This window comes from Anguilla anguilla, chromosome 10 (genome assembly GCF_013347855.1).
Source record: "Anguilla anguilla isolate fAngAng1 chromosome 10, fAngAng1.pri, whole genome shotgun sequence".
NCBI lineage: Eukaryota > Metazoa > Chordata > Actinopteri > Anguilliformes > Anguillidae > Anguilla > Anguilla anguilla.
In genome coordinates, this window is record NC_049210.1 from 2940281 (window position 1) to 2967780 (window position 27500).

General features: G+C 51.0%; 2 protein-coding genes across 2 annotated transcripts in view; both read right to left on the reverse strand.

Moving 5' to 3' along the window:
• Positions 1-22695, reverse strand: part of smtnb (smoothelin b) — a 74118-nt gene extending 51423 nt beyond the window's left edge. The window contains 2 exon segments of the mRNA XM_035380257.1: positions 21685-21805; positions 22557-22695. Of these exon segments, the coding sequence (XP_035236148.1) occupies positions 21685-21735 (51 nt within the window). The 5' untranslated portion in view covers positions 21736-21805; positions 22557-22695.
• Positions 22696-23433: 738 nt separating this feature from the next.
• LOC118207014 (TRAF-type zinc finger domain-containing protein 1-like) overlaps positions 23434-27500 on the reverse strand; it is an 8448-nt gene continuing 4381 nt past the window's right edge. Inside the window, exons 8-13 of the mRNA XM_035380268.1 lie at positions 26818-26882; positions 26052-26306; positions 25508-25637; positions 25162-25415; positions 24063-24111; positions 23434-23951 (exon numbers count right to left, since the gene is read on the reverse strand). Coding sequence (XP_035236159.1) covers positions 24091-24111; positions 25162-25415; positions 25508-25637; positions 26052-26306; positions 26818-26882 — 725 coding nt within the window. The 3' untranslated portion in view covers positions 23434-23951; positions 24063-24090. The remainder of the gene's footprint in view (positions 23952-24062; positions 24112-25161; positions 25416-25507; positions 25638-26051; positions 26307-26817; positions 26883-27500) is intronic.

Genomic DNA, 27500 nt, shown 5'->3' on the forward strand with positions numbered 1-27500 from the left:
GTGGTACTGGCTGGGGAGGGGGCTCTCCAGAAAGTGGGGGGGGGTCAGCTGGGGTTTAGCGTCAGTCTTGATTTGATTCCAGATAAAGCGAGCAGTGACAGCCGCTCCAGAACGTGCGAGGAACAGCCCTGCCGGACGTGCTCGAGCCTCGCTCTCCTCAGACTCCTCCGCCAGAGTCTTTCGTCCAACGCCGTTTCGGACCCAGTTTTCCCAGGCCGCTGATCGACAGGCATCTATGAAACCGTTCGGGACGACCGCACTGGAGGGCAGCCCAAATCTGGTTATCGCCCCCACGCGTGCGGTCCGGGGGCCGGAGAACGCCCTCCCCTACGTCTCACGCGGGAGTACGGTTCGTAAAAGTCATGAGCGTAGCGCAGACCGTTATTGCACGTTTAACTGCCAACAAAACCGGCGATTCAGGTTTGAGAGCTGGGTGTGGGTGTGTGTGTGTGTCTGTGGGTGTGTGGTGTGTGTGTGTGTGTGTGTATGAGTGTGTAAGTCAGAGAGTGTATGTATGTGTGTGTGTGTGTGTTGTGCGGTGTGTGTGTGTGTGTGTGATGTGCGGTGTGTGTATGAGTGTGTAAGTCAGAGAGTGTATGCATGTGTGTGTGTGTTGTGCGGTGTGTGTGTGTGTGTGTGTGTATGAGTGTGTAAGTCAGAGAGTGTATGTATGTGTGTGTGTGTTGTGCGGTGTGTGTGTGTGTATGAGTGTGTGTGTTGTGCGGTGTGTGTGTGTGTATGAGTGTGTGTGTTGTGCGGTGTGTGTGTGTTTGTGAGTGTGTGTGTGTGATATGCGGTGTGTGTGTGTGTGTATGTGTGTGTGTTGTGCGGTGTGTGTGTGTGTATGAGTGTGTGTGTTGTGCGGTGTGCGGTGTGTGTGTGTTTGTGAGTGTGTGTGTGTGATGTGCGGTGTGTGTGTGTGTGTATGTGTGTGTGTGTTGTGCGGTGTGTGTGTGTGTGTGTGTGTGTGTAAGTCAGAGAGTGTATGTATGTGTGTGTGTGTTGTGCGGTGTGTGTGTGTGTGTGTGTGTGTGTTTGTGAGTGTGTATGAGCACGATCACAGAGCTTAAATAGTCTGCTGACTGCAAAGCTGCAAATCAGTGATTTGGAGCGTGTGGGTTTCCGTGGTGATCTGAGGGTTCTGTGGGGTTTAAGTCCATATGTGGCTGGACTGGGCCGTCCAATCACGTGCGAGAACCAGAGGAGAGCTCAGCTCAGCCCAGTCAGGAAATAACCGACACGTGGGTTCTTCTGTGGGGCGTGAGGTAGAAAAAAAGCTCTTCCCAAAATCACCCCGTCCCCGTCGAAATGCGCTGGGGACCGCTGGCTGGAGCCTCACCCTGACGGGATGGGACGGGTCCCATCTGAGCCAGACCTGCCCCGATACAGACATTTGGGACTGTGAGGAGCCGGTCTCTGCCCAGTGCTGTGTGCAGTGCATTGTGGGATACAGCTTGCTTCACTTCTCACTGAGCAGGGTAATTTTATGTTCCCAAGTGCTGATAAGATCCATAACAGCACAGGGTGTGTGTGTGTGCGTGTGTGTGTGTGTGTGAGAGAGAGAGTGTATGGGTGTGTCTGTGGAAGTGTATGTGTGTAGGAGTGTAGAGGGTGATGTACAGTAGCCGGGGAAGGAGGGAAAGGGAGGAGGTGCAATAGGGCAGGAGGCCCAGCTCTGACTCTGGCCTGTAGGGGCTGGGAGGTGCTGGGGGGGGGGGGGGGGGCAGGGAGGGGCAGACGCGGTCACACTGACAGCCAGGCCAGTGGCCCTGACTATAAAAGGGCAGGAGAGCAGGGCGGATCTCCCATTCCACACATTCCTGCTGACTCACACCAGAGAGAGAGAGAGAGAGAGAGAGAGAGCAGGAAATCAGTTACATCAGCCTGCAGAACCTAACCATGACTGAGAGATTTACACTCACGCAGAGGACACACACACACACACACACACACACACACACACACACGCTCTCACACACACACTCACACAGATTTGCATATATACACACTCACACACAGAGTACACACACTCACGCACAGAGGACACATGCATGTACACACGCTCACATACACACACACACACACACAGACATACACACACGCACACATGCTCGCACACGCAGATCACGTCTTTCTCTCCAAGCATCCACAACACTAGGGGGCGCCACTAAGTTTTTACCACAGTCCCATCACCTCTGTCTGGACTAATAACCCTGAATCGTCCAGGCCTGAGAAACATCACTACTTGCACAGCGGACTCAAGTTTCCATTTCTACCTCTGCACACTGTACATTGTGCTCTGTTCTTTGGAATTAACACTCATTTACAGACCCAACAACTCACCAGACCAACGAATGAATCACATCGTTTGTCCGTTTGCCGTGCCGCAGCTTAAAGAATCCCAAGGCTACCCAACACGAAATCCCATTACCAGTTTCCTGGTGATGTCATCGCAACGTTATTCACTACCTTTTTTTAATTTTTTTTATTTATTTTTTTTACAGGAAATTCATCATCAACTCCACTCGTGGTTCATTCGGAACCAGAGAAGGTGAATGACTAAGGAGCTTGTGAAGTACCTGAGAGAGGGAGCCTTTTATTCGCTCAGAGACGGATAACGTTTGGAGTCAAGAGCAGCTTTCTCTTCCGGCGTTTCAGAGATCCCACAGGGGGCACATTAATCGGAGTAGGAACAGGATTCGATGGGAGTCGATTTCATACGTTTGTCAGAATGGCAAATAAATATCACAGATGCTGACTCCACTTCACAACGACAACACACTGAAGCTGAAGACATGATGGCCACACGGGCTGCCTTCATGTTCGAAAATCCGTTTTTTTTTAAAAAGATAATCCTGTTCTTTCACTCTCGAGCGGAAAGACAGGATTAGACCCCTGGACAAAAAAAAGCAGAAATTTATTCCGTAACTTCTGTCTGGTGACCCTGAGGCCCAGCCAACGGCCAAGTAGCCAAGCAACCACAGCGACCGTTAGGTTTTAAAACCCCCCGACCCAGCAGCCAATCCGCTGGCATGCCCTCACGCGAGGTCAGGCCCCATTGGCTCGGACACATCTGGTCCAGCAAAATGATTGGCTGTTGGCTCACTGCCAGTACCCCCTGCCCTTGTAGCCGTTTAAAAAAAAGGGGGAAAAAGAAAAACAGAATAACTGTGTTTGTGGCCCCCGTTACGGGAAGGCAATGACAGAGCAAATAAAACACCTTCCTCTGGACTCCCGCCAAATCACAAGCCTCAGAACGACCGCTAGAGCAGCGCCCAACAGAGAGGCAGCGCCACACTGACCTCCCTGCAGCACAGAGACACACACACACACACACACACACACACTCACACACACCACAAGCGCAAACAGACAAACACACACACTGAGAATGCGCGCGCACACACACACACACACACACACACACTCTTTCCTGAGAGCAGTTGGTCGCTCACAGAGTGGCCTCTGTGTCAGGGCACCGTTCCGCCTGTAAATCCACCGGGGGGAGGAGGAAGAGGAGGAGGAGGAGGGAATAACGGACGGAAAACGCAGGAACACCAGAGGCCAGAGTCCAGGGGTGTGAGAACACCTACACCACCCTGCTCTCTCTCTCTCTCTCCCTCTCTCTCTCCCTCCACGTGCCAATCAGCTCCGCTGCCAACGCCTTTCAAACCAAAACACTGCGGGGGCCTCACCAACGGTCATAACGGTCACTTACCCAGAGAGAGAGAGATTTACACGTCCCATTACACAAGCTAACATGCGCACACACACACACGCGCGCACACGCACACTCACACAAGTTGTATTCTGTTAATATGTAAATTTGTTTGTTGTACTTATGCTTTGGTAATATGTAGCCTATCTACATACGTCATGCCAATAAAGCTCATTTGAATTTGAACTGAGAAAGAGAGAGAGAGAGAGAGAGCGATAGAAACAGAGAAATGGAGAAGTTAGATATAGTGTGTGAGAGAGAGAGATGGAGAACGAGAGCGAGAGAAAGAGAGAGAAAGCAACACAGAGAGAGCTGGAGAGCCAATGTGACAGAGAGATACGGAGAGATAGAGTTTGAGAGATAAAGAGAAAGAGAAAGAGAGAGAGAGAGAGGATGGGCAGTTGGAGGGAGTTCAGTTAACGCCAAGCTGTGCCTCAGCATACTCGATTCTGCGCTGACTCTCCCAGACACCATCAGGTCAGTCAGTACACTCACTTCCTACACCCACAGTGCCCTCTGACTGCCATTTCCCTTCACATCTGTTACAATATAAACCAGCCCAATAAGGCCTACTGGGGGGGGCCTCACCCTGAAACCCAGTCTGCTTTCAGGGCCTGAAACCAAAATGGGGGGGGGGGGCGTAAAAATGTCAAAAATGCAACCCTTCATCCCACACTGAAGCTTAAAGCCTCCCCCCTCCTCCTCCTCCTTCCTTTTCTCACTCTCCATCCCTCCCTCCCTCCCTCTCTCCTTCCCTCTTTCCCTCCGTTTAAAGAGAGCGGCGTTTCTCCGTGTGTGTGTGTGATGTCATGTGGGACTCCGCCCTCGTGCAGCGCGGCCGGACCGTTGCGATTGGCCGCTGCACACCGCCGGGGCCCCACACACGGGACACGCTGCACGCCGCCATCTTCTCTCCCCCCCCCCCCTTCCGGAACAAACGCTCGGGACACCGCAGCGCCTTAACCACTTAAAATCTGCTTTTAACGCGGAGCGTAAGCGGGCACTCGATGCCATCGTCCCGTACGATTTCATAACGGGACCGCAAGGGGAAACCGCTAAGGGAAACCTTAACCCCCATGGGCGTTCCGCAGGGAGGCGTTTTGGGGGGGGGGGGGGTACACGTGGCCCTGTGGCGGAGAACGTGTCACCGTGAGCCCGCGGTTTTCCTGGAGGGAAACGGGGGGCCAGCCGCTCTGTCTAGCAGGGCCATTAATAATTCCATCCCGCACGGGCTGGGGGGGGTAATGCCAAACAGCTGGGAGCGCCTGCTGCTCAGCACCCCCCTATCCCGGGACGGCCCAAAGCAATACCTCTATCCCGGGACGACCCAGATCAGTACCCCTTTTCCAGGAAAGCCCAAACCAGCAGAACCTGTCCCAGGAAAGCCCACATCAGCAGACCCTGTCCTGGGATGGGCCAGATCAGCACCCCTATCCCGGGAAAAGCCCAGATCAGCAGTCCCTATCCTGGCCCAGACAGGCGTCTGCACTGCAGGAAAACTGCTGTCACTGCAAATAAATAAACAAATAAATAAAATTCCCAGATGGCACCATATTCCCTTTGATGAGCGGGTTTTTTGGAATGTCCTTTCAAAAGTCTAAGTCAGCGTTCCAGAACCCCACTCCCTTCAGTTCCCAGCAGTGATTGTGACATCATGATTAGAACATTCAGTCAAGAACGTTCTAATCACATATTTGTGACCTCACACCCACGGCATTTGCTGTTGACAAAGTAACAGAGTTACAAATTCAGCTCTTTATCAGAATTATTATCCAGCCATATTTCCCCCCCGATGCGTCAAGAATAAACTCAAAAGAGTGTCCCCGTTTAGTGACATCATCAGTCTGAGACTCTCTGTGCCTTGGTACACACAGCCAGCCCCGGAGGCCCCAGGTTTATGGTGCTCTTGGACTTTGAACGCCAGCTCTTCTGACCCTTTAAGCGAACGTGCCGCTCGCACACACGGACTCTCCCTCGTCCGCCGCGGCGAAGCTCAGCGGGGCTGCATCAGAACCGCAGTTAGAATTACCCAGAGTGCTCTGGGACCGGCCGTTAAACTGCAGGCAGAACGTGATTGGTCTGGACAGGAGCGAAGGAAAGATTTAAGACGAGAGCGCAAGAGGAAGCCATTTATAGTCATTCTGCTCCAGTCTCACGCGGGCTTAAATTTCACTCGAGCGTAATCGCGGATCACGACGCCATTTAAACCTCCAAAGTAAATAGTTTATAGAGTTTATTATAACAAAAGATATGTACATTCAGGCAATTTGGCATGTTATTGACACATACATTTTCAAGAGTTATGAAGGATCTATGATTTATGTAAAGTCTAAGTATTTAATTATAAATAAGCACGGATCTATAAATCATATAAAAACAGGTACCCAGGCACCCCAGTCCCAAAGACTGGTGCCTCTCGGGCACCAACCCTTCCGTTACCCCTGGCACCATATCTCTCCATGTTAAACGAACATCATTTCTGCTAAGAAATAAGCATATTCCAAAACACAGATATCAGTGTATTTATGATAATTCACAGCCTGTCCTTATGCACAAGCCAAGATGAGCACAGCGTACTCACTGGCGGACAGTCTTCCACTTGACCTTTGCTACTTGGCAGATATGACAGCATGCACTTGTGTCTGTACACACAGACAGACACACACACACACACACACACACACACACACACACACACACACACACATGCTTATTCACATCTACGGTATGCTTTGTACAGAGTGTTACACTGACAGCGTTCCACCCTTCCTGTTGGAACCCAGTACTACCCTAGACTACGGATCGGGACCCAAAATGGGTCGCGGGAGAGTATGGGGGGGGGGGGGGGGTCCCAGAATGAGTCTGTAGTATACCAGGCTGTGTTCGTATGTGTGTCTGAGTTCCTGAAAGGTACTAATTTCCTTATTTGGGCTGCAATATTTTAAAAAGTATTCCTAATTTTGCTTCAGCTCCTAAATGATTTAAGAAGCGGTGCTCTTAACCAAATACGCCCAGCTCCTTCCTTCAGAAGGGGGCTGAGGAGCTGAAGTTTCCGAGCGTCCCCGCTCAAATCAAACGCACCATAAAGGGGGGGGAGGGGGGGGGGGGCAGCGTGGGAAGATGGCCGCCCCGTCTGGGACAGAAAGGCCTGGAACACCACGTATTTCCCTGGGACCCAAGGTAGAGCCCAGCTGGGCCGGCTGGCTGGCTGGCGGTGGGGGGGGGGGGCGGGATGGGGGCGGGGGAGGCTGGCTCTGAACTGCCGGGTCCAGCCCGGCTAAAATTAGACAAATATGGGCCGGTTCCGCTCGGGCTCCTGAAGCACAGCGGCTTTAACGGTCCCAGGTCACGGTCCAGAGGCAGCCGTCTGTCTGTCTGTCAGTGTCCTGTCAGTAGTCTGTCAGTGTCCTGTCTGTCAGAGTCCCGCTGTAGTCTGTACTCAGAGTACTCAGTCCAGCCTAAACCTCCAGCCTGAGCTCTCGTGTATCAGTCACAGAGTTCTGTTTTTTTTTTTTTTTTGGTTGTATTTTTGTCTGGGTCACGTCCCCTCCTCCACCACCGCCGCCACGGCAACAGTAACGAGCAGGGAGAGAGAGCCTCGGGCCCGGACCTACAGCACAGGCAGGACACCACAGCCGTAAATCACCTGTCGTCTACCGCCAACCAGAGCCGGTGAGTAACGTCCGTCTCCCTTCAGCTGTACAACGGGAAGCGCCGGCGCGTGCTCACACGCCAGACGGCAGCGGGGTGACATCACGGCCCTTCGACCTCATCGGCGGGAAAGACGTTTCGCTGCTGACTACCCACCCCTGAGTCACACGACTTCCACAGCACACCGCGTACTCACTTTGACGCACCGCTAGCAAAAAACACCGCGACACGCCGGCCCACAATGCACTGCGTCTGAGCTCAACAGGCCCCAGGCTTCTTCACCCCCCCGAGGTGCTGGCACCCTGCCACGCCCCCCCCCCCGCCCCGCCCCACCCCCCCCCCGTCCCTTTCCCACCCCAAACACCTGTTGCTCCCCTGGGGCCTGGGAACAAGTGTGTTTTCAGAAACGGGCGTGGCCTCTCCCGTACGCGCGCCGCGGGAACCGTTAGATGGAACGCGGCGTGTCGCCGTGGGAAACGGCGACCGCTCTCATACCGCCGCCGGTGGCGCCTGCGGAACGGCCCGAACGGGGGCGGACCCCAGAACTCGATTAGGGGACGCGGGGAACGAGTGCTCCAATGGAGGGGGGGAGGGGGCGGGGGGCAGGGAAGGGGCAGGGCGTGGCAAGGGTCCTGAGTGACAACCAGGAAGTGTGCCTCAGACGCACGGGGCGGCCTCACAGGAAGGGAGAGGGGGCGGACTGTCAACACGGGGTGGGTGGGGGGTCAGGGGACCGGGGGGGGGTGGGGTGGGGGGGGGGTCAAAGTACAGCCAGGCACTGAACTGCATCAGACTCGACCCCCCCCGTCAGGCCCAAACTGCCTTTTCCCTTATAAGGCCGGGAGGCTCTCCCCAGACCGACAGGAGTTCAGATAAACAGACGACGGGACGGGAGGAAGACGGGATGACAAGGGGAGAAGGGGTGAGGGAGAGAGATAGCACAGAACAAGGAAGGGTGACCACGGGCAGAAATACACGGAGAAGGAAAGAGTGCGTGGTGAGAATGAGACAAAGGGAAGGAAAAGACATGGAGAGAGAAAAGGAGAGGAGAGCAGCGGTCGCATCACGTTTGCGTTTGCTCTCCACCACTACAACCACCACTACCTCCACCACCAGCCAATCACAGCAACTCGACTGAATGAGTACAATGAGCCTGTTAGGCACTAAATGTACCATAGAGTACAATGAGCCTGTCAGGTACTAAATGTACCATAGAGTACAATGTGCACGTTAAGTACTTTTTCTGCTACAGAGTACAATGTGCCGGTTAAGTACTAGATGTACCACAGAGTACAATGTGCCTGTTAATAACTAGAAGTACCATAGAGTACAATGTGGCTGTTAAACACTACGCCCTGGCTTATATGTTATGGGGAAGCGCAGCCAAGCGGAGTCTGAGGGGAAGTTGGCGATGATCCAGCCGGCGGGAGCAGACACACAGAGAGGAGGGTCGCGGGCGGGAGCGGGAGGCCCGTGGCGCGGGATCGAGTAGCGCCGCGGACGCCGCGCCGTCATCGTCTGCCCCGGCGGCGGCACCGCGGGATAGAGCGGGGGCGGGACCGTCGCCAGGGGAACGCTCGCACACGTGCAGTAGGCCGTCCCGCGACCGGACCGATTCCAGCGCTCCGAGAGAGGGGGGGGGGCACGTGATCCCCCCCCCCCCAACCCCCCCGTCCCCCTTCCCTTCCCTTCCCAGACTCCAGCGAGCAGAGACAGACACTGAGAGAGCACGGCATGCTGGGAAACACAGAGACCACAGTTACAACCGAAAACTAAAACTGGGTCACAGGGGGGCGGAGGAGCAAATGAGGTCAGTCATTCAAATCCCCCCCCGAAAAAAAAATAAAATAGGGTCAGTGGGGCAATTATAAATGAATAATACCCGGATCTGCCCCTGCTACAGTGTAATCCCTAGCACGAGGCTAATACGGGCTACAGGCTGCTCTTAATGAACACGCTAAAACGCTAAAGCATTATGCACATGCATTAATTCAGAAGCGTGTGCATGCACGCACAGCGCAGCTAACAGCTAACGCTAAAGGAATGCAGCAGCAAGAACGGGAGAAGCCGCTTAACCCTCAAAGCTATTCAGAAGTCGGGTCCAAAATTTGGGAAACTGCTCTGAGGATGAAAACAGCCCTTCCCCCCTTTGGTGTGGAAGTTTTAGGCCCGTATGGCGGTCCTGTTCTTTCACCCCTCACAGGCGTGGTTAGGACGGGCCCGCCGCTGGCTAGGATCGACAAGTGAGCTCACAACATGATGAAAGATTTGGGATAAAAAAAAAAAAAAAATTCATTTCAATTCTGGGCGACGGCCCCACATTTACAGCAAAGCCGGCAGAACAAACTTTTTCGGATTTTGATCTCGTGGTGTTAAGCCGATGAGTTTCATCTGCAAATCTGCCCCGGTTCTGGACCCAAACGCAGGGCTCAGCAGTTCCCAGAACTCCCCGGCTGTGGAGAGACTTTTGGGCCTGCGAGGCGGGTCAGCAGCACCCTCCCAAGCGTCGGTTTTGGCCCGTCCCGCCGGACCCCGTATGTTCCCCCGAGGAGCCGGTACAGGCAGGGACGCATTTCCACACTCCGACAGGGACACGCCGTTCTGCGTAATCACCCCCCCCCCCCCCCCCCCCCCCCCCCACATCCCTCAAGCTCCACTTACGTGGTTTCTCACCCCCCATTCCCAAAATCATTTTTGCTCTTGCTCTCCTTTTCATCCCTCTCTCCTCTTTTCGTCTTCCTCCACCAGACACACGTGTGTCATCTATCATTCCAGAGCTTTATATCCTCAAATAAAATAAAATGACTTTTCCTTCCTCTGTCAGAAACACATTTTGCTCTTGTTCTCCTCCTTATCCATCCAACAATCTTCTCTCTCTCTCTCTCTCTCTCTCTCTCCCCACCTCTCTTTCTCTCTCTCCAGAAATACTGGATCACATTCCTGTCTTCCTCTCCTCCTGTTGTTTTTCCCTCTCTTTCTCTCCCTCAGCAGTTTTTGCTTCAGATTTGATAAGATTACTTAAAATGACGCAGTATCCCAGGTAACACGAAAAAAAAAAAGGTACACCTGCGTACCGTGCGATACGCTGCAGAGATATACCGTCGGTCCGTTGCCATGGCGAAAGTGCGGACAAGGCGGCCTCATTAAAAAAACAAAAAAAACAAGCAGAACACACAACAAGAAAACAAGGGAGCCAAACAGAACGGTAGATTACGCTAGCCCGCTAGCCTTGGCTAGCCTCGGCTCGCGTACGGACCGTGCCTTCCGAGATTAACAGAGTCCTGAGTCACGCGTCTGTAAATCCGTCTGCTGACTGCCGTCCGTTTGAAGGGGTCGTGACGCGCACGGAGGCACCTGAGGCAGCTTAAAGGTGGAGTGCGAAAGTTCGACCCCAAAACTCCAGACAAGACCGGACAACTCCCACTCACCTGGGGCGACCTAGGACTCCCAAAAATCTCCCTAAGTAACCCGTACATAACGTAATGACACAGATGTTACACAGACCAAGTTAAACAAACTAAAGTGCATCCTTTCCGTTGTTTATTGTATACATAAAACACCTAAAAGTTTATTTTAAGATACAAAAAGTCATTCTGGGACAGACGTGGGAAGTGTTTCGCCCTCTTGCTCCAGAAGGAAACAAGCGTCAGAGGGTCTCGGAACATTCCGGAATCAGAACAACCTGTTCAGCTGATTCAGCACTCCTGACGTTCAGTAACTTCCTGTTTCTCTCTCTCTCTCTCTCGCTCTCTCTCTCTCTCTCTCTCTCCCCACTCCTCTCTGCTCTTTATGGCCCTCAGGACAGGGGGCATGGACAAACAGAGACCGTCGTTCACGCTGTTGGGCTGTGCACGGGTTTTTTTTTCGAGGAAAAGGCAATAGAGAAGAAAATTGAAGATAAAGTAAACATTCACAGGAAGTGGAGAGGAAATGTGGCTCCCGGGGGGAGGGGGGGGGGGGCGGGGGGGTGCACGCTTTATCTCAAACTGATATTGCAGAAGATTTATTTACTTTTTTTTGGGGGGGGGGGGGGGGGGGCTGATATTAAAAGGTCTCTGTGTTTGACCAGCGATGAGCTTCTTGGCAGGGAGCGGGTTTCCGATGTTGTGAGGAGGTGCTGCCAAAAAAAACACTCTAACCCTCAAACCAGCGGGACAAACAAACGCGTTACACTGCACAAACTTTCGCTTCGTTCCACATCATGCTATCCTTCAGGTTCCACTATGAACTCAATGCCCTGTGATTACCACACACACCCGCCCCCCCCCCGACCCCACCCCTCCTCTCCCCCCAGCCACACACCTGCTCAGCTCCGCGCTGCAGCCGCAGGTGCAATTTCACGCATCATGAGTCAACAGGAAGTCCCACCTGCGCACATTACCCAGAAACCCCGCGATCAGACAGCAGTTAACCATCCTCTTTCGAGGAGCTGCAGGGTTGAGCATCAGCGACAGATGGGAAAGGAGAAAGAGAGAAGAGGAGAAAGAAAGAGAGAGAGGAGAGAAGTGGCGTTAAGGGGGATAGAGGGAGTGAAAGGATGGAGGGATGGATGGAGAGGCAAGGAAAGCAGAGGGAGTGGGAAGAGACTGAGGGAGAGCTAATGCCAAATTAAATTTTCTCGGGGGGGGGGGGGGGATGGGGGAGAAGGTTGTGGGATAAAAAGGCCCTTCACTAAGGCTGAACTCACAGGCCTGTCACAGCCAATCAGGAGCCAGGAAGGAGCCCAGCGTGGAGGCAGCCAATCACACACATAAGCAGAATAAATACCCTCTGCTAATGGCTCCTCCGGGTATCGGCCGCACCTGCTCAGTGAATTTTCCAGCAGATATTTGGGCAGACGGACCGCGGAAAATAGTTTTTCCCCCCGTCCGTCGGCGACCGCGAAAAAGAGTGAGCTCATCCTGGAGCTCGGCCCCCACCCCCTGCGCCACGACCCGTTCCTCGAGCCCGAGGGGGGGCGGGGGGGGGGAGGGGAGGGGTTTAAGGAGAGCCGAAAAACACCTCAAATCCCTTTTCCAGAACCTTCTCTCAGCTGTTTTGGCGGCGGCCTGCCGCCTCAGGACCAGCCGCGGCGTCGGCGGTCGGAGCTCTTCGCCGTCGACTCAGCCGAAAAGTCAGGAATCCGTCCGTCGTTCTATCCTTCTCCTCTCACTCCTTCCTCTCCCTCCTGCCCGTTACTAACCGTCCTTGGGCGGGAGGACGCGATACACGGGGACGCGACCCGGCCGGGACACGCCCAGTTTTTCCACACAGAGAGAGAGAGCGAGAGAGAGACAGAGACACAGCTCCAAACTCCAAACTCCAGCGGAGTGGAGCTCCTTACCGAACTGCGTACAGCCGAAAAGCAGCTTCGCGCGAAGCAGCCACGGCTGTTCTGTCAGGTGCACGGCCCGAGGACAGAGCCAGATGTGCCTCGCGCCCCGAGCTGGAGAGTCATTACACGGGTAACGGAGCACACGAACACACCCGGGGGCCAATCCCACGAAAAAGAGCGCTTCTTTAGAGGTGAAAATACAGGGAAATTTGTCTTGAGACGGTGCCAGCTAACCGAGCAAGAGCTTTTTAAATACTGTAAAAAATAAAAAAAAAAGAAAAGGAAAAAACCTCCGCAAAATTTTTATTAAACGGGACAGCTTTTCACGGAAAAGGTCTCGCAGTGAATTATGAGCAGTCGACACAAACAAGCACAAGACTGGAAAGGTCTCATTGTTCATTTAAAGGAGCCAGTTGTTCTTCTAAAAAACGTATTCAAAATAACATATTTATTCATTATTTTTCTTTTCACGACATAAATTCAATGGACTAAAAAAAGGCCCTAAAGGTCACACAGAGAAGGACAAAAACATTTGACTAAACACACACAATAGCTGCACATAAAAAATATTTACTGCCCTGTTCTGCGAACATATTTAAATAAGCATCTACCCCTACACTTTGTGGCCATACACAACACAATGGATTCAAAGCTAGCATTCTGGGTGGTCTATAAATATGCCTCGTAACAAATGACGTGGCATTTATTTGTACTGAACTGAAGGGCAATAGCAAAAATGAGACATGGTTTTATTATTCAGTCAGAAAGTCAGCGTTTCCCGTGCTAGGAAAACAAACACAGCTCGGCCCTTATCTCCCTGGTCTCGCTCCAGTGCACACAGAGACATGCGGACCGCTGCTGAGGTCTGGGCAGGGCAGCTGTCAGTCAGGGTCACATGGTTCACGCCAGACCACGCCCACCCCTATAGGCCTGAGGACCAGTGAGGTGGGGGGGGGGGGGGGGGGGGGAGAGAGAGAGAGAGAGAGAGAGAGGGAGAGAGAGGGAGAGAGAGGGGGGAGAAGGAGAGAGAGAGAGAGGGGGAGAAGGAGAGGGAGAGAGAGAGAGAGAGGGGAGAGAGGGAGGAGAAGGAGATTGGGGGAAGAAGGAGAGAAGGAGAGAGAGATAGAGAGATAGAGAGAGAGGGAGAGGGGGGAGAAGGATAGAGAGAGAGAGAGAGGGAGGGAGGAGAAGGAGAGAGAGGGGGGAGAAGGAGAGAGGGAGAGAGAGATAGAGAGAAAGGGAGAGGGGGGAGAAGGATAGAGAGAGAGAGCGATAGAGAGATAGAGAGAGAGATAGTAACGATAAATCACGTTATGCGCGTCGGTGTCCTGCTCGGATCGTTTCCACCTCTAAAAACGCTGACTGACACACCGAAGGGCGGCTCAGCCGACAGGGAAACGGTCAGAGAGCCTCGTTCTGCAGGCGGGAGGACCGCAGAGCAAACGCACACGAACCCGTTTCACAGACGCTCCTCGGCACGGGGCAGGGAGGGCGTTCTGGATTTTTTGGTTGATAAGACACGCTGCAGGTATGAGAGGGCGGCGGCTTCGAGTCTGACGGGACCTCCAGCGGCCCGCGCGCCGCAAAACAGAAAGAGAAAACGGTTTTTAGAACTGCCACCTCATCAAAAACGAAATTTTTAAAAAAAGAGAGAGAGGGCTTCAGAACTGCACACGTCTCTTGCCCCACGCTCAGGTGAACTTTCAGGTGAGTCCAAACTTCAGGGGGCTGGACTTCTGCTCCCCACAGGAAGGTGGCAGCATTATCAGCCAAGCGTATAGCGGGCCAGACTCCCTCCCAAAAAAATGTAAACAACAGATCAAAGGGGGATCAAAGAGCGCTAAGCGTGTGCAAGTCTCAGACACTTCTGCTATCTCAGAACGGGCTCTTGCACACCTTCCTGGGACTGACGCTGATTATTAAGGAGTCAGTTTGCGTCGCTCGGGAGTCACACAGCGCTACAGCGCTACAGCGCTACAGTCCCAGGGCGGGTCTGTGTGCTAATTAGGGTTTTAGGAGCATTCAGCCTGTGTGGGTGTGAGAGCGGTGCAGGTGGATGGTGGTTAAGGGGGGGGGGGGGAGGGGTTAGGCAGTACCCCACCCTTCCTGATGGGGCAGAGCAGGCACTCTCTGACCCACGGGGTTAGGGGTCAGGTTTAGGGTTAGCTCCAAGCCGCCCCGCCCCGCCTCGTTCGGCTCCGCTCGGGGGGGGGGGGGTGAGCCTGCAGAGGCTTGTTCAGCGCTCACCTGTGGAATGCGCTTCGTCACAACCTGAGAACCGTCACACAAAAAAAACACTGCGGGTGGTGTGTGAGGGGGGTGGGGGTGGAGGGGGGGGAGCGTGGGAGCCTTCTGGATCCGGCCGCGAGGCTGGCTGGACCACAGAGTTCACCTGGAACGCCTTTTTCGGGCAAGTCAGGGGGCAGCCCCGGGGGCCGTGGGGGACCTGCTGCAGCTAGCCAGCGGGGTCAGGGGTCAATACTGGGTCATCTCAGCCAATAGATTCATTTAAAAACAAATTAAAACACACACACACACACACACACACACACACACACTCACACATTTAAGACCATTATAGGAATATTCCATGTTGTTAACTGATTTTCTATTAATTTACTGAATTGGCAGCAGTAGAACGGAATTCACCCCCAAAGCCCAGCTGGACAGCTTCGACCAGACAGTCGGTTTCCCTCTTCCCAAGGTGGCCCTCCCTCTCTCTCTCTCTCTCTCTCTCTATAAAGAGAGGGCAAAGAGGGTAAAGAGAGGGAGGGAAGGCTTTTTTCCCAGAGCGTGTCTCCTTCCATCTAAACCCAGCCACTCCTAATTCAAACTTGCTTAATGATAAGGACGTCGAAAACAAAACAAACCGGCCTACGCTTACATAACGCAAACAGGAATAATAAGCCCAGATTAGAGTTGTGCAACTCTGTTTAATACTCAACGTTGTTTTTTTAAATGTTTTTTATTTTGTTCCAGAAGCGAGGCTCGACATTTAAAAACTAAAGCCATTGGGAGATCTGCCAAAGGGAAAAGGCAAGAGGGGAAGGACAGAGCAAAGCTCCAAAATAAACCTCTTACTTTTCGTGACCTTTGACCTCCTGGGTCCCATCCACGCAGAACGGTCTGGCCAAGATGGTCGTTAAAGCCTCGGCTCCAGGGTCGTTGAGATTTCTCTCGGAACGACCCAACAAAATCAGTTTGACCCAACGAGAGCAGCTGCTCTATTTTTAACAAGCGAGACTCTTAAGGGAGACGGACCGAGGGGGTGGGGGGGGGGGAGGCGGGTCAAGCAGCCAATCGCAGCGCAGGAGACATCGGCTCACAAACCCTGTCTGGAAGAACCGCCTCAAAACCACGGAGGGCCGTTTGACGGCAACGCGCAGCGAAGCAGAGTCAAGCGCACGCCGCACACACGAAACAGGGCGTCGCCTATAGAGCCTCAACACACAGCATCACTGTACCAGTCCCAGAAGGAGAAGAGGCACCAGCTGTATGCATACAGGTGTGTGTGCATGCGAGCGTATGTGTCCCTGCATGTGTGTGTGTACACGCATGCACGCATGTGTGTGCATCTGTATGTATGTGTGTGTGTGTGTGTGTGTGCGTGTGTGCGTACGTGTGTGTGTGTATTGCAGGTCTGCGTGCGTCTGTGTGTATGCAGTGTGTGTGTGTGTGTGTGTGCGCGTACGTGTGTGTGTGTGCGTGTGTGTGTGTGTGTATGTGTGCATACGTGTGTGTGTGCGTATCTCTGTGCAGATTACATGCCTAAGGCTAATGAACTGGCTTCAGAAAGATTAGGATGATGGAAACAGACAAAGCCAGCTCTATGGGCAGCAGCTTACGCTCTCTCACCTGTGTGTGTCTGCAGCCAGAGTGCCGTCACACAGCGGGGAAAAGGTCCCCACGAAGCCAAAGAGCTGTCAGCCACTGTGTCCCTACAAGCAGGTGCGCCCGCCTACCTGCACAGGTGTGAGAGGGGCCCGGCTGGGCCAGCCGAAATGAAGGGGTGGGGGGGGGGGGGTGACCACACCCGCCTATAAACTGCAGGCTACAGTATCAGCAGAGACGTTTCGGGGGAGGGAAGAAAAAAAAAAAAAGCTGGAGCTCTTGAAAAACGTGATGCAGGGCCATGGATCTTTGAGGGGCTGGGTGAGCAACTGTACAAAAAAAAACTGTCAACACTGACGCGACGGAAAAAAAAAAAAAAAAAAAAAAACAGGGTCACGGCTTTTGTTATTTATGGGTCATGTGGGAGGAAATATGCGAGCGAAGAACAGGTTTTTGTTTGGAAGTAGAGTTACGGCAGCGCCAGACTGACACCACGGAAATACGTCTGACCCAGCAATCATCTCCCCTCCGCGATTACCGCCCCAGTTTAGCGTGTTTCTGACGGGACGGTAATTTCCGGAAAAGAGCGCGGAAAAAAGAGGCGTAAACTAGCCGCTTTCATGTTTGGGGGGGGGGGGTAACAGACGGAAAGGCTTCTCGTGATGGTGGGTTTCATGGGCGGGAAGGAGCCGCACAGCAGCTGTTGAACGGCGGCCCAAACGATAACCGTCACATGAGAACCGTGTCGCCATGAGAACCAGTACTCAACCGCTTGGCACCGGCTTCACCGGACGTTGCGCTGTTTGTTTGCGTTTACGCGATTCCCCCTCCCCTCACCCCCAAACCCCCCCCCAAACCACCCCCCCCCCCTTCTGTGAGTAAGACTTAGTACTCGCTGTAAATATAAGCCATTCTTAATCCATAAGACTGTTCCAGACAAGCACTGGTGGAAAGTTGTTTTTTTTTCTTTTCTGGAATGTTGCTTTCTTCAACAAAACATTTCCCACAAGTCAGTGTTCTAGAACTCCACTGCAGTCATTTACCAGAAGCGATTGTGACATCAGCACCAGAGTGTTCAGTTAAGAAAGTTCCAATCTCATATTTGTGACCTCACCGTCGTAGAAAGCCAAGAAACCTCGGTCATAAACCGGGCAGACTCCTGCCACCATAAACACAATCGAGTCACACCATTAACCGATGATGTCAGAATAAATCCACGCAAAGTGATGCAGTCACTTGTACCACGTATCATACACACGTTTCGAAAATCTAATTTGTCATCTTTTCCGATCCCCACTCAACTTGCTCCTCAAATCTCCTTCCTGAACACAGAAAATCTGCTTGCAAATCTCTGTCACTCAAATATATATCAAAATAAACGGCAAAGAAAAATATGTTACAGGAGGAATCTTCACTCCGTCCTCTACGTCATACGAAAAGGACGAAAACAGCAATACTGTTCACTTGGTGTGGAAAGGCTGACATTATAGTCCCCGTAAAAATGTCAAGAGACATGTTCTTTTCCCCAGCTGACTGTCATGCAGGACAGAGTAACGTCTTTGACTTGTCACCCTCTGTACCCAGAGAAGTAATTATTAGTGCTCTTAATTCCACTTTGTTATTCATTTGTCATTATAAAAGCAATAAGCGAAACCAAGCTATAGTTGTTTGTTAGAATGGTGGGTACTATGCGGACATCTGTGAGTGTTATACAGCGCATAAAGGTTTAACTGTCAGCTGACATTCCCGCTAGTACACAAAAGCTCAGATCTCCTCTCCTCAAGTTTAACCGTAACTTAGTAAAATAGTAAAAAGTAAAAAGCTGCTGAGAGAAAAACTGATCTTTTTTTTTATCTTTACAGGGAGATTCAGGGATGAAGTGTGGAATTTTGCCTTCCCTTTGAGGATTAGAGACGTCGACTCTGGTCCCTGACCCGCTGTCAGGCAATGGGCCGCAGTGGTTAGGTCGTCGTGACGACCAGGTAGACCACATTTTCCACTACTCCTGAAGGAAGCGGCTCGGCAAGTCATGGGCCGAGCACTCCAAATATGGACTTTGCGCAGCAGAACAAGCGGGTTCGACGTTATATGAAAACATGACGAACATGACGCTAGTGACTCACATTAGTAGCGTTAGCGCCAGGCTAATTTCCTCACCGGCGAAATACAGCACGGCCTTATCAGAGATTTACAACCCCTGAAGTCATACGAGGGGTCTGTGGCTCAAACGCATTCCTTCGTTTTGGTTTCAGGGGGCAGAAAAAGGCCGTTTGCGGAAGTCTTACAAACAGGCCCCGTGTCCAGATTGACAAATCGGTGCGCATTCTTTTTTTTCCCCTTCCTTTCTCCGCAAAACAGAAAGCATTCCTCAACCCAAAAAAGAGTGTTCCTTTTTCTTTCTTTTTTTTTTTTTTTTTTTTTTTTTTTTTTTTACAAAGTAAAATTGTTATTTTTAGATACCCCTCTCTATTTTTTTTGGACTTGTGAATGTGTCTGGCTTCAACCTCTTGGGAAACAAAAAAGCCATCAGGATCGGTTACCAAGCTCCCTTTAAAAAACCTTTTACCACAAAAGGAGAACTTCAGCCCATCTTATAAAAAGAGATCCCGTTTGATGCAGGCAAACCTTGGCCCCTGTGTTTACCTTCAGTTTTATCTTTATGTTTTAGAGCTGCAAAAAAAACAAAAAAAAAAACCGACCGACTCATTAAAAGGTTTTTGGCAGCAGTTGGGTGACTCATTTTACTCTCCCCTCCGAGTGACTAGACGGTATTGAGACACGATGCTGACGTCACGGGTGTCCTGGTACATTTCCTCAAACTATCAAGTTTCACACCTTTACTTTGGATACCTGATGTTAGGCTACACACGGGTGCTGTCTGGTAGTTGGCGGCATTATTGTACTGTTTAAGGTAAACTCAGCTGTCTATCAGTACATTTGGGAGTCTCTACGCTTCACCTAGACTACCTTGCAAGGGTCTTCATCCCAACAGTCCACGGGAAAAACAGGTAAAATCAGTTTGGTCTACTCTGAATGGGCCTCACTCACAAAACATGCGTACGATCTCATTTCCAAAGAACATTTCGGCATTGATCTTTTTTTTTTTCTTTATCTGTATTTGCTGTATCTTATCTGTTTGGCTGTTTCCTTATGCAAATCACATGAACAGGATTGCGCATAAAAATTTACAAACAGCCAGAATTCACCATCTCAAACACCTGGGATACGCACAAAAACAAAGGTCTGCACACGTGTCATGAATTCCGTATTGTTTTTTTTGTTTTTTTGTAGGAACATTTTTTAAGAGCAAAGGTAAAAATAATTTAAGAAAAGTTTTGTGAATGAGAGCCCAACGTCTGTCGAATATCCAACTCTACTCCACCGGCTGTACCTGAGCAAGGATCACAGCGGCCGCAGGAGAAAACGTCTCCTCTGACAGATCCTATCATCACATCTCCTCCTCCCGCGGGTTTAAAAAAAAATAATTTAGGCCCCGTCTACGTTCCGGCTGATCTGGACTCGTCCGACAGCCGCGGTGACTAATGCAGTTAGGCAAACGGTGACAGCTGCACCACACGTGTGGTTTCACAGAAAAAACTAACTGCATGCTGTAAAATATGTCAGGGGAATTAAAAGAGTTCATTGTCCCGGTTGGATGTCAAAGAACTCATTAATAATTTGTGTGTGTGTGTGTGTGACAGTGTGAGACTATAAGTACAGAAAGAAGGAAGTGCATAAATCAAACTTTGAATTAACAAGTTGGTACTGGCGCTATGTTGTAGTTTTTTTTTTTTTAGTCAAAGGAGCGGCCCGCAAGTGTTCAAAGCAAGCCTAAAGATTCCATCACAAGCAACAGCAGGCCTAAGTAACACTCAGCATTAAGTGCATTCTGGGTGAATAAAACACCAATTACTGAGTGAAAGCAGTATGAGGACAGCTTAGAATAAAGCAACAGGATAAAGGAGCAGGGGGTTTGTGTCCAATGTGATTTATGAGGTGATGGGTTAAGTTTGTCCTTATTCTGTTCTAAATTAAAACGCTTTGTCAGTTGAATGTGACACAATGGGGAGAGAGGTAAGGGAAAGGAAGGTTCAACAAGGCCAGTTTGTGTACTTCTGTACGCCCTAACTCGTGACACGTGACTTTGGCCACAGTTGGTCAGAATTTCTCATGGAGTTTCATCCGTACACGCGCTGCAATAAATAAACTATAGACGGAGACAGATTCGGAGGAGCAAAGGGAAGTTGTAGAAAGTTGCGTCTTAAGCGTACTCCCATTTCCTGTTGCTCTGAGGCCCGGCGGCCCCACGAACTGTTTTTTTGACATTCCGGCAAGTTCATAAACCTTCGGAGAACCGCTTCCCACCACTCAGCAACACCGAGAACGCCTGCGTGCCCTCGCACTCGACAGCGCGTGCTATCGCCATCTCTCTCTCTCTCCCCCCTCTCTTTGAAGCGCACACCGGGTTTGAATTAAGGAATGTAGCCACTGCACTACGCGTTAAGACCTCACACACTCCAGCCCCTCTTTCCCACACACACCCCTCCCCACTCGGGGCCAGAGGAGAGAAACGGCCCATTGCACGGACTACCCTCTCAACGGAGCCAATCCTTTTTTGTTTTTGGCCTCTCCCAGCAACATCAATTCAGTGGAACAGAGTCACTTTTTGACCTACCCCTGCCCCCCACTGCACCTCTGTCTATTCAGCTGGTTCTCCTGCAGAATTTCATAGGGATCACGGACAATGCGTGCTCGATTTGGGGATTAGTGAGCTCAACAGGCAAATGTTTGCATGAATTAAGTTCCACTGGGGGAAAAAAATGGGGACTCCAGCTTTTTAACTTTTGCTATGCCGGGTTCTCATGACTCTGGAGTAACGACTCAATCAGCTATTATTGAATTATTAATCCCCCCAGCTCCCGCAACCACTGCTAATATGGACACGTTTACAGTTATAATCTCACATATGGGGGGGGGGTTGAAAATTACTAATAATATTATTATTGATTTCAATATTATTACTTAATAAATTAATTAGACAGATACATAATTCCACATAAACGGCGATGTACTGGAATCCATCGCCGTCGCTGTTAGCCTCACACTAATAATGTGCACAATGTTTACAATTAGTAAGCTGTTACAACGAGCACATTTTCAAACAACTCACCAGGTTCCGGAGAGACGATTCATCCAACGCTGAATATCTTTCATCAGACATACCGACAGTCCCCACAGCGATGACAGGTCACTGGTAGCGAAAATGGAGCGCAGACTGCTCTTTTCTTGGGCTTGGGAAAGTCCAAAATAAAACAGCTTGTCAATGTTTTTTTATTTCAGCGACACCGAGTTCCGTATTTTGACAACACTGGCACACAAATAAACCTCAACCTTCAAAAAAATGTTGCTTCTAGCTGCGCATTTTTTTATCCGCGGACACTGCGATGTGGTCGCTACGAAAATAACGCTGAACACACGATTATTAAATTAGTGGGAGACTCCCAAGTGAAAATGTTAAACCAGAGTTGAATTCTCCCACGGTCTCTGTGCGTGCGTGCGCGCTGGACAAGTCAGCAACGATGCGAATCCATCAACGAGACAGGAATGTCCGGCGGAACGTTAATGTGTTCTTCTTGACAATAATCGTTCACGGAAAGCGTGTAAAACCACAAATATGAGCCGGGTAGCTTGGTATTTCTGTTAAGGAAGACTTCTGACTAACGCATCGGTAGAGCGCAATTAGTTAGCTTGCTTGTAAGGTAACTACAACGGTCGCTTCCGTTTTCCGTGCGATATCAAGACTGCATCACCATTCCGACAGACACTTCCAAACAGTCTCGTTGGGTTAAGATGGAATCATTATTTTTTAGCGCAACACGCATACACACTCATCCACTGAGGAAAACAAATTATACATACGATCTGTCCACCTGCTTCAGTTTGTCGGCAATGCAACGTAAACCTGTGCGTGGTTCGTTTCAACAACCGGCTTGCGTCAAGCTTGTAAACGCAAAACTCTCCTCTTTTGAGTTCTTATTTTACCTGGGAAAATATGTGCCACGCGATATCTGAACACTGTACAATGATAACTGTCCCGTCGCTCTGTCGTTACACCGGTTTCTTCCTAAAGCCACATTCTGCAGTAAACGCTAGACATTGAGCGCGAGCTTCGAATCCTGGCTTCCCATTGACGCAGTGCTAGTTGAAGAACCGCCCCCAAACAAGCCTGTAAGCCAATTGGAGACAGACCTCTACGCCGTGCCGTCCCTTTCTGAGAGAGCAACGTTGGGAAATACCGTCCAAACTTGTCAAAAGCAGGTGAGGATATATTTGCATCTAAAGCAAAAAAAAAAAAAATACTTGACAAAACAACGTAAAATCCCATGTTTAAGCCCCTTTCTTTTTAGAACTTTAATTAATCTTTTAAAAATGATCTAAACAGAAAACAATGAGGTCATAAACTTTTTTCTTCACATATTTGCTGTAATACTTGCCACACTCATCATCACCAGTTTAAAAATATTCACATTCCATATCATTTATGATACATATTAATAATATCTGTCGGGTAAGGCCCGGCTGGACACAGATACGCCGGTAGTCCACATTTCGTAAATAATGGGAGCTTTTGAACCATAGGAGTGAGCGCCTCCCTGAGGTCAATGTTGTCATTACAAGTTCGGCATTGGAATGGTTCGACATGACGCCATTGTTCTGCCCGGGGACGTCATGATCCATTACGGTTAGCGAAGTTCGCTGGTAAGTTCAGCAGACATTCGACTCGGTTCTTGCTTTTTAAACACCCCGCGCATTTAAAATACGGGAGCAAAGCAAATTGTATACCACACCATTTGGTACCAAATCCTCATATTTTCCACAAGACGCCTCATTTAGATGCAATCATTTCAGTGACACGCTGTTGTATTCCAAACTGTTTTAATGATCAGCTGTTGCCAGTAAACAAGAATACAATTAATATCAACTTTGTAAAATCACACATAGCATTTTATACATGTTTAATAGTATATTAAATCTCTTTACCGCTACACTGTGATGTATATATAGTCTGAAACACAAAAAAAGTAATACAAAAACGGATAATTTCAATTTTTAAAGTTAGGAATTACAGTTAGAAAATAAAAGAATATAAAAAGTAACAGGCCCCTGCAGAAGTTTGCCCTGAAACCAGGCAAGACTCAACAACACACCAACACACACACGCGTGCACACACACACACACACACACACACACGTGTGCGCTCATACACGCGCACAGGCAGGTCAAAGGTGAGCATGTGTGTGTGTGTGTGTGTGTGTGGCTCAGGTTGGGGAGGGCAGCCAGTCGTCACCGTTCTGTTCCAGCGAAACAAACCTCCTCCTTCATTCTTCTTCTTCTTCTTCTTCCGTTTCTGCATTTTGCACTTTGGTTGCCTGGGTCTTCGGTGAAAGATTAAGATGAACATTTTTAAAGGATAGCAGATAAGAGATGAATCGATAAAAAAAAAACGAATAACACACTGAAAATGGGTCGAGGAACAGCACGAGTACCTTTGATGTCACAGGATTCCTCTGGTTCCTACGACCTTCCGCTCTTCCTCTGTCGGGAACACAGGTAATAAAGATACAGATTTATTTACACAGATATACTCGCCTGTAAGGCAAGTCCTTATCAAAGGACACCCCCAGCAGATACGTCACCTAGTAATCACTAATGATACCTGCAGTTCAGGTAATTTTAGAAGCCACTTCTGGCTGCAGCAGTTTTGGCTAATATAAGGGTGACTCTGTAAAATCTGCATCCATTTTAATCAACCCCGAATTTGATTAAGTTTGCGCACCAACAGTACATCACATGGACACATTTATTTTCTTTTTTTACTTGCACAATTCCTTCCACCCAAATACTGACTCACCCCATTAGGAAATGTATACAGTAGTAACTGTCGTTATTAATAATAATAAAAGCAGTTTATGCAAAGCACCAATACAGAGGGCACTATGCAGACAACCATACTCTCATTCAAGATAGTTTACAGTAGAAACAAGATGGTCAGACTGCCGTCCTGCTCACTGCCCATGCTAAACCAGTACCTGCAGACAGACAGGCACACTGCTCTATCCGTGACATTAGCCTGATTACTCCTCACTGCACATCGTACAGTTACGTTTATCAGGAATATTCGCCAGTGAGAGCTTAGTACTTTGACCACTCAGTCTCTGGGGCTGCAGCCTTCCTGGGGAAATAGCACGTGGGCTGGGCCACCCCCCAGCCCCCAGCCCCCAGCCCCCAGCCCCCAGCCCCCAGCCCCCAGCCCCCAGCCCCCAGCCCCCCCAGCCCCCCCCACCCCCCAGCCCCCAGCCCCCAGCCCCCCATCCCCCACCCCCCAGCCCCCCAGCCCCCACCCCCCCCCAGCCCCCCAGCCCCCAGCCCCCCAGCCCCCAGCCCCCAGCCCCCAGCCCCCAGCCCCCAGCCCCCAGCCCCCCAGCCCCCCAGCCCCCAGCCCCCCAGCCCCCCAGCCCCCAGCCCCCCAGCCCCCCACCCCCCAGCCCCCCAGCCCCCCAGCCCCCCAGCCCCCAGCGTTCCCGTATGAATTCCCCCCAGGCTCTCACTGCTCTGACAGACAGAGGGCGCGATTTTTGGGTTTACCCCGCGGTCAGCGTAGAGCTGGGCTTGTGGCCCTCGTCCTGGTGCGGGACACGGGGTGCGGCGCCGTCCCTCCAGCGAAGGGGCCCCCCCCCTGGCCTGGAGGTCCACGTTCGTGTTCTTCACGGGTGAGGAGAGGCCGTCCCCGGGAGGCGGCCTCCAGGTCTCCGTAGCCGGCCCCCCCCTGGGCCTCCCGATCGGGCCTCCGATCGCCGGGCTCTCCCCGGCCTGCTCCAGGTCCGCTTCGCCCGGGTCCGCTGGGGGGACAAACACACAAGTGGAGGGGGGGGGAGCGTAAGAGAGGAACAGGTGCGCGTTATTTCGGGCTGTGGGGGCTGGACAGTCTCACCTTGGTGCCTCAGTCTCCTCTGCAGAGGCGGGGACTGTCTCTCGCTGGACGTTTTGGCGGGAAACAGGGGCTTCTGAGGCAACAGTTTATCCACCGGGTAAGCGGTGTGGGGTCGAAGGTCACACTTATCCTGCAAACCAATAGGAAAGATCAATGGTAATCCTCAGCTGCATTTACAGCACTAGGTTATACAATACGAAGCCTACAGTTATAGCATGCTAATGACTTATTATACATATTACAGGGGACTTAGCACGGGCAGTGGGATGGGCCTTACCTATAACTCAAGTTCAACTGTGGACCCCTGCCATGTCACAGGGAGAAACTAATGCAGTTCAATTGAACCGTGTCAAATATTCTGCTGATGACATACGGCATATAATGGCTCAACCTGGTAAAGTATAGGGGTCCAGTCTTGCTTCCTTACAAGTGTATTTGCATAGAAGCACCAAATCACTGACTTCTTGTCATCGTTATCCCAGAGTAAGAAGAGACAGATTCAATACTGTAAAGAAATAGTAATTAATTCAGGGTCAAGGGGTACCTGATGGTGAAACACGACATCCTCTTCCAGGGTGACTCCGCAGAACTCACAGGGAATGAGCACGGTGCCATCTGCTGGCCCGGAGGGGGGACTGCAGGACGGAGGGGACACGGAGCGAGGGAGGGCGGGCGGGCTCGGGCTGCCGGGGGGGGTGTACATGAACCCCCCCACGGCGTGGGGGACCGCGTCCTCAAACGGCGGAGAGGGGGCGCGCTTGCTGAAGGACGCGAAGGCGGTGGCGGGGCTGCAGCTGGTCTGGGGGGGGGCGAGAGAGAAACGGAAAAGAGATGAGGAGGAGGAGGAGGAGGAGGATGCTAGAGTTCTCTCTTCTGGAGCCACAATGGAAAAGCAGAGCCCTCAGTTTCCCCCAATTTGGAATGCTCAAAATGCTCAACGTGCATCTCTGCTCATTGCTGGAGCCCCCTCAGCAAAATCTTTGTACCCTTCTGCCATACAAAAACCTACAACTCTCGCCCCCCCGCTGTGATTTCTATCTATTTATCCGAGCAGGTTTCTGCTCACGCCTCCCCCGCCCAGTGCATGCTGGGACAGAGGAGGAGGAGGAAGCGGCGGAAACGCAGGCAGGAAGGAAAAGGGGGGCAGGGCCGGCCGCAGTCCGTGCCAAACCGCCACCGCTCCGCCAGGAAACCGATTTCTATAGACCAGCCGGAGCCCAGAGGGAGCAGAAAGAGGGCCCGGCCCAGAATGCAACAGGGTGGGGGGTGGGGGACGGACGGAATGGCCAGGTGAGCGAGTGCACCCTCACCTGGTGGAGAATCAGGTCCTCCTCAGGAAACAGCTCCTCACAGAACTCACAGGGCAGCATGGTATCTGAGTCACACAACACAGACCAATCAGAGGAGTGCAAACTTTAAAAAAAGCCCATGACCGATCCAATCAGAGGACTGCAAACTGAAAAAAAGCCCATGACAGATCTAATGAGAAAATACCTTTACTGTGACACCACCCGTTATTAAAATGCAGTCGCACATATATTCAAATATTTTAAACAAATGTGAACACAATGCACACTGCACATACACTGTAACTGGTGAGTTTAATGTCACAATTGCAGTGCTTGCTTTGATTGATGTGAATATCATTATAAACAAATATTGGATACAGCAAAGTTATTTCTGTCAAACGCATCTTGTGACCCACCTACCATGACTCACTAGTGCAGTGGTAACCAACCCTGTCCCTGGAGATCTACCGTCCTGTAGGTTTTCATTTCAACCCTAATTTGACACACCTGATTCTACTAATTAGCAGCACAACGAGATCTCTAGCTGTTGAATGAGGTGTGGCTTTGTTAGGGTTGGAGTGAAAACCAACAGGGCGTTAGATCTCCAGGAACAGGTTTTTTTTAAACCACTGCACTAGTGCGCATCAACCCACATAGTTTAGAAATCACTGACAAAATGACATATTGACATTATTATTTCTCCT